Here is a 7,330-nt window from a genome sequence, read left to right on the forward strand (position 1 = left end):
GTATTTTGTATTTCAAGTTGTTTGTTAATATATTTATTTTCATAACATAAAATTTTAGAGTTTAGTTTGTTACTACCACAAACTTTAGGAGGAACTATGAAAATTGGAGTACCCAAATGTAGAAAGGCCTAGAGAGCCCCGTTGAGGGCCTAACGGCCCAAATCCAGCCCCAGCCCGGGCTCACCAAGCAGCATACACACGCAATACACTACAACCATTCGGGATCACCAATTTTTTACTTAATCATTTCACCGCGACGTTAATTTATAAAGTAATCATTGTAAAAACTAAAAAGCTACAATAATACCCCAAACATTTTCCTTGAGTGGTCATGCCCTCTTCAGTTCATCTGCTTCCACTGGAACCTGGCAGAGCATTGGCCCAATGTGTTGCTACGCTGGAAATTTTGCATTAAAAGGGTTTACAAGGCAACATAATAAGCATTTCATAAAATGAAGTTGATCTTAACTGACAGATCATTTCGGAATGTTTCTTCAGAATGTAGTGCATCTCTGGCGAAGTGGGTTACCAACAAGAATGGGATATAACCATCAGGCACTCATAGTGCTGCTAAACTGCTAGAATCCCATCCAATGATACCCCCTTATCAACAGTTTTAACAACTCACATTCAATTATTTATGAAGCAACTTACTGCTTCTATTAGTCGCCTAACAGAGTTGTCAGAAGCAGATCTTGCAGAAAACCGGCTCTTCCAGTGGCTTGTCTAATCCTTTTTTCCCGCTCTTCGTAGCTCAAAGAAGGATCAAAACTGCAAGGGGAGAGATATGTGAATGTTTGGATCCAGACAGGCGTGTAGGCGTGCATAAAGCATAAATGATTGGATTGAAATAGACCAGGTGACTGCTTCCTCACCAACAAAAGCCATGACTCAATTGGTTGCTAATTTATATGATAGTCTGTGCACTAGGTGGATACAAAAATGGTTGATCCTCTTGTCTAAGACATCAAAACATCAATTGCATTCTTATTGAGAAAACTATCTAACATATTTTGGCCCAAATGAGAAAAAAATCCCGTATCCTACCCCAACCCTGACCCCGCTGCATGCACTTCGCATGGCAAACGGGTGGATCCCAAGCTTCAAATCTTGCCTAAAATAGAAAACAAAATTTTAAAAACAAGGGTATTGTTGAAACATGGGAGAAAAACATTTATGAAGGTATTACATCTCATAAGATATTTTTGGAATGACGCAAGTATACCAATTAAATGAAGGCTTGGGAATTCAATGAAAGTACATGTTCCTCTATCACAAAAGAAAATAAATCCAAAAAACCACTACCTTGATTTCCATATATGTGCAGGTGCTGCGTTTTTTGCAGAAGTGTCCTCAGCACTGGTTACCACAGATTTTGAAATCTCCTCTGCTTCAGATGCAGGAAAATTCAGAATAAGTGAGGACAGGAATGGATCAGTAGCTGTAGTAGACACATTAGCATTGTTTGACCGATATCCACCACCCCCTAGAAGCACCTGGAGATGAGCCTCACGAAGATCCCGGCCCAGGAGAGACAGTGCCTGACTGTTAGGAATTGCTACTCTACGTAACCTACGACGTCTCTGCAAGTAATCCTCAGTTAAAGGAAACTTGTACAACAATCCAGTTTTGTCATTGATAAATAACCAAGCAAATACACAAATTTAAAGTTAACAAGACACAGAAAAAATGACAATGATGAAATTTTCAGTTTCAAGGATATCTTGAACAAGTGTCCATGTTGCAGCGTGATATGACTTAACATGTCCCTTGCAACTTTAACAGAGCAAATGGGACAAACCTGCAAGGACAAAGAGGATGCAGAATGAGACTATTATTATCTTGAAAGCATCAATGAACACTAGACAGTAATTAACAAATTAACAGAATTCTCACTCAATCCTAAGGAATAGGAATAACATTAATAAATAACTAGCTAAAAGAAGATTTTCACTTTGTTCATTTCTCCTCGTTCAATTCCCCCCTCTTTTCATTGATTCATTCTGGACTTGTAAAGTATATCAAAGAATCCAAACCTAAATGTTCTTGATTAAGTACAAGCAATAATAAGTTCCCCCCACATTGAGGGCATCAAGCACAGATATGATCTAAGAGTTGAATTCATCAGCACTATATCTTTGGACATAGGTACAGAGCATTCACGTATGTATGTTGAGGGTCCCCTATAGATTCAAATCCAAAGCAAAGCAATATAAACTACATAAATAGTGACCATGTAAATTGTGCTTTTTATAGAAGCTGTTAATAGAGGAAAACACAATACTTTTAATCACAAAAAATCTATTCAAAGCTAAAGTTGCTAATTTTGGTTCGTTTGGGTGTTGAATCCGAATATTATTCGAATTCAATGTGCGAATTACGAGGTTTGACTTTGTGAGAAAAATTTGAATAAAATGTGATTTATTTTTGAAAAAAAGTAGAATATTATTCAAAATAATATTCAAAACAAACACACCACGTGCCACGGTTTCAGATAAATCGTGAACTATGTAAATAGAGGTGGACACCAATGGTGAGACAGAAAGGTGGAAATAAAAGAAAAAAAAAAAAAAAACAAATAGAAAAGCAAAACAGATGAGCCTCGCAAACAGTAGTGTCATTGGACCTCTACAGAGTCTCCAAAGAACAAATAGGCTGATAACTTTTACAATGAGTTGAGCCCTATTTACATTGGCAAAGCTTATAGGTCAATCTTGATGACAAATTGTTCATGTCTGACCGGTGAGGCATCAAACTTCCTTTCACTTTGATATCTAGGAACCCCTATACAGAATAACAGAAGTGTTGGTCAAGACTTTATTGCAGCCATGGTCAAAACTAACTCATTCCTTCCAATGTTAAAAAAGAAAGAACTTAAATAAAAAGGCTGTCTGGTGGTTTGGTGCTTTGTGGTTCCCCCATATTGTGTCTCACAGTGTTTATGCCTCAAAGCCAGAAAGCTGTTTCCCTCTATGTCTATAGTTGTCTTTATGAATCCTACATCAGCAAATGGTTTGTCTACAGGCCTATGGCCAAATGTTAGTTAAGTTATGAGCCAGTTTCACTTACACAGCTACTTCAAACCACATCTTTTATGATCCTCTATCATCCATGTAACATCTGACACTTGAACTATATCATTCCTTTTTGACTTAGCTTTCATCCTCTCCATAATTTTTTTTGTTAAGTATATAGTTGTAGTGTCGCCTCTTTGAACACTTATTTTGTACACATAAACCAGCATTACTTCAACATTTCCTGCTTTCACTATGATGGAATTGTAAAATGATAACGGAACATAAGATATGACCAATCCAAGTGGAAAGAAAAGGCGGTAACAAGTTACAACATTGGCATTTATGAATGAACTTCTCATATGGACTCTGCTGATTCCATGCTTTTTTAGCTATACTTTTATGATATCTAAAGGTGAACTACCTGCAGACCTAGGATGCAGTGTGGCTGGTGGGTGGTGGCAGACACCAAATTATGTATCCGTCAAAGGGCCTCTAATTCGTTGAACTTATACCACTCTTTGGAGATCAAAATCTTCCAAGATAAATCAAGCATCATACACATTTAACCTAATTAAAATCTTTCCTAAATCAGCAAATGCAGGAAGCTCCGAAAAAAAAAAAGAACCGATAGCTTTATAAGTTACCAATTCTTAAAAGTCAGTCGTGCATCGATTGCAACCTTAATTAGCCCTCTTTTTTGCTTCATAAACTTAACTTAGCAGCTCCTGAAATTCTTCTTACATTTTTCCAGCTCCCACTTCGGCCAAATTGTTTTTCGTATTAGTTTTTTTATTTTTTTGAAGGGTTCCTCGTTTATGCAGTTGACTAAACAGCCAAATTTCCAATGACACCAATCTATGAGCTTCTTTTCAGCAAAAAGACAGTGAAAAAAGGAAAAAGAAAAAGAAATCATAAGATCAAAGTGACCAGCAGGGAAGGTGAATATATCCCTCAACACGAAAAGGTGTAAATTTGAGGAACTCTGCAAATACCAATTTCATTGGAGCTCCACTGATTTATTACTCCATATCCGTTTTATCATACATATTATTCATACAAACATGTATTGGATGAATTACATATATAAAAAGAAATGGTACTTTGGTCCCTCCTTAGTCCTCACATGCAATTTCTATGAAAAGAAAAAACACCTTTTGCAATAAATCAATAAAAAGAAAGCCCTTAAATGAAAGACAAGAAATATCGGCACGCCGGTGAATCAAAAAAAAAGCAAACATAACTTTACCAACAAAGATTGTAACCCACAAAAACATGAACCAAATAAGGAAACCACTATAAAAGACATATCTTTCTTCAGAGAAAACAAAAACAAAAACAAATCCGAGGGTGTATCTAAAGAAACGCGTACGGTGACTTTGGACTCGCAAGAGTGTTCGTCTTCGAGATGCGAACACAACGACACGATGTCGAAGTCCTCGTAACAATACGGGCATGGGAAGTCGGGTCGGACCTCGTCCTCCACCTCAAAATCATCGATGCTCAACCGATCTAATCCAAAAAAAAAAAAACACAAATCATTGAAGTAATAAATAATGAAAAATGAGAACCCAATAAAGAGAAAAAGAAAAAGAGACAGAGAAACGGGTTGGATACCTAAGTGGGAGCTCTGATGGTGGTGCTGGAGCGTGTATTGGCGCTTGGCGGCCGCGAGGCGAGAGGTCCAGAACTCGGAGTCCATTGGGTTGAAGGATCAAAGATTAAGCTCACTTTTTTTTTTATTAGTTTTTATTTTGATTTTAATTACCTCCCAAGAGAAAAAAGAAAAGCTAAACGAAAGAAAAAATGCTTCGCTTCCGATCTAGTCTCTCTCGGGTGCCTTAGTTCTGAAAATTTTAACTTTTCAACTTGATCGCAGGAAGCTTCTGATACAAAGAGAGAGAGGAGGGTTGATGAATTTTCTTGTAGATTTGACTTTTTCTTAGAGCTGTGTATTAATGTGGGGAAGCTTCAGAAACGACGAGAGAGAGATGGGAGGGTTTGTGTGGTGAAGACCGGAGCTGACGTAAAGTTGGAGCGAGTAAATGTCGGGTTGCTGTACACATACATCGTTTGCTCGAGTGGTCTGCAGGCCATATTATTTTTTGTGATGGCTAATTTTGTTTTCTTCAAATTCGATTTCCTTCTTTCTTTTTTCTTTTTCTTTTTTTTTTCTTTTTTTTTTTTTTTTTTTTTTTTTAATTTTCTACGCATGCTTAAAATTAGGGGAATAATTGTGCTGATTGAGGCTCTTCCCTGTCTTATCTCCCTCGAAGACTAGGTGAAGCTGTGGATCTCTAGTCCGGATAGGGCGTAGAGTTGATTGTCCTTGTCTCTTTTTACTCAGTCTCTTGGGGCATACATTCCTGGATCTAATCGAGTGGCATTGCAGTGGTAAGGATGGACGAAATATCAGATATGTGGGGTAAGTTTTCGCTAAAGGAGGAGGAAACAGTGGGGGTCTCTTTGGAAGCCCCGGATATAGTACCACTCGTTAACCGTGGAAGATCGTGCGTGGTAGGGAAGATGGTGGCGGACAGAATAGTCCCTAAGGAGTATTACAAGGCTCCTCTGTTGAGGGTATAGAAACCTATGGGATCGGTGGTGTTCAACGTGATAGGAGAAAACCTATTCATAGCGGAGTTTGAATATGAATGGGACAAGACTCGGATTATGGAGGGCCGCCCCTGGCTTTTTGATGGAAACCTGGTGTCTCTTAAGGAGTTTGATGGCCTTACCCCACCGACAAAGATGTGCTTTGATCAGGCTTCGTTCTGGGTCAGAATGTATAACCTGCCTTTAGCCTGCATGGGCAAATCTTCGGGGTACAAGATTGGGTCCTCGGTCGGGGACGTGGAAGAGGTTGATGTACTGGATGAGGATGCAGGGTGGGGAGAATATATACGGGTTAAGATCTCCCTAGACTTGACAAAACCCTTGGCTAGGGGGAGGATGCTTCATTTGGAGGGTCGATCATCCTAGGTGGCTTTCAAATATGAAAAGCTCCCAAAATTCTGCTACACCTGTGGTACTATCAAACACAGTCGACTTGGCTGTGCACAGCCAGGGAGCCGGTCAAAGGCAGGAGAAGGAGAGGAGCAACAATATGGGCCCTGGTTACGTGTTCCCTTTCCGCCTCGAAGGAGCACGGGGAGTGAATTCCGGTATGGAAGGAGCAGGAATGCGGGAGAGTCGGGAGGATCAAAAGAAAGAAGGGACACTGAAAATGGATCAGAGAACACCACTCCGTCTTCAGGGTCACCGGCGGCGGGTGGTTGGACGGGTGACGGCGGGGTGGGTTTGTCGCGAAACCCTAGCATGGTTCAGAAGGCGCCTTTTTTGGAAGGCATGCAAGGATCACGGGATGTTGTTAAGACGGGGGTTACGTCCTTGATTTTTGGCCGAGAATCACGGGAGCTGGAGGCGGGAACAAAGGTGATAGTCAATGAGGGGGATTATGGAAACAATAAAACGGCTAATGTGTAATCTGAAGAAATAAATGAGGATGAAGAGAGTAGTGGGCCCAAGAAGGTGAGCAATACAAAATACGTGGGCTGCTGGGATCCCTTGTTGGGCCGCATGACTTATGAACATGTTGATGAAAACCTCAGCGAGATTCTGTTGGAAAAAGACCCAAAGAATAACTCGTACCATCCACGCGTGGTGCCCAGACCACAGGAGAAGGAGCACACTGTCTTCCATTTTAAGGCATTAGCCCCCAGCCACACGGAGAAGTCAACGGAGCATGTTACTCTGATCCCACCAGGGCTAGTGTCACTAACGGACAAGGAGAGCACCCCTAACCACCCAATAGTAACAGATACAACTCGAAAGTCCCCTGTTTCGGTGGCTAACTGGAAGAAGAGGGCAAGGCAAGGACAAAATTCGGTGGAAGCCACTGTAAAGAAGAAAGGGGTTGAGGGCAAGCGGAAAGTGGTCGAGGATGAAGTGCATGCTCAGGAGGGAGCTGTTTTGCGACCCAAAAAAGGTAGAAAGGATGAAGGTCTACAAGATGGTACCATTAACGAACTGGCGGTGGCTGTGGTACAGCCCCGCCAAACCCAATGATTCTGCTGAGCTGGAACTGCCGGGGGCTTGGGAACCCCCGACGAGTTCGGGCACTCCACCGGTTGGTGAGAGTGAAGAAGCCCAAGATGGTGTTCCTGATGGAAACCAAACTGATGAGCAAAAAGATGGAAGTTATACGTATAAAGTTGGGATTCGAAGGTATGTTTGTCGTAGATTGCCTTGGCCGGAGTGGAGGATTAGCTTTGCTGTGGATGTCGGACGCCTAGGTGACGATCCAGAATTTTAGT

At 40.9% G+C, this 7,330-nt stretch overlaps 1 protein-coding gene across 1 annotated transcript; it reads right to left on the bottom strand.

The window, feature by feature from the left end:
• Window positions 1-221: 221 nt before the first annotated feature.
• LOC133868501 (protein DEHYDRATION-INDUCED 19-like) lies at window positions 222-5,066 on the bottom strand. The gene is made up of 5 exons (XM_062305409.1): window positions 4,632-5,066; window positions 4,387-4,526; window positions 1,724-1,801; window positions 1,306-1,589; window positions 222-771 (listed from the first exon to the last, which is right to left on the bottom strand). Exons 1-5 carry the CDS (start codon window positions 4,714-4,716, stop codon window positions 663-665), a joined length of 696 nt encoding a protein of 231 aa, XP_062161393.1. The 5' UTR covers window positions 4,717-5,066; the 3' UTR covers window positions 222-662.
• Window positions 5,067-7,330: the final 2,264 nt, after the last annotated feature.

The sequence above is a fragment of the Alnus glutinosa genome, chromosome 5 (genome assembly GCF_958979055.1).
Source record: "Alnus glutinosa chromosome 5, dhAlnGlut1.1, whole genome shotgun sequence".
In the NCBI taxonomy this organism is placed as follows: domain Eukaryota; kingdom Viridiplantae; phylum Streptophyta; class Magnoliopsida; order Fagales; family Betulaceae; genus Alnus; species Alnus glutinosa.

Bases quoted from the DNA above. Each gene is read 5' to 3' on its own strand.
- LOC133868501 (XM_062305409.1), bottom strand. From the start codon at position 4,716: ATGGACTCCGAGTTCTGGACCTCTCGCCTCGCGGCCGCCAAGCGCCAA. The intron at 1,590-1,723 runs ATATCCTTGAAA...ACTGAGGATTAC, and splicing joins AACATGGACACTTGTTCAAG to TTGCAGAGACGTCGTAGGTT. The intron at 772-1,305 runs GTAGTGGTTTTT...CTCCCCTTGCAG, and splicing joins GCACATATATGGAAATCAAG to TTTTGATCCTTCTTTGAGCT.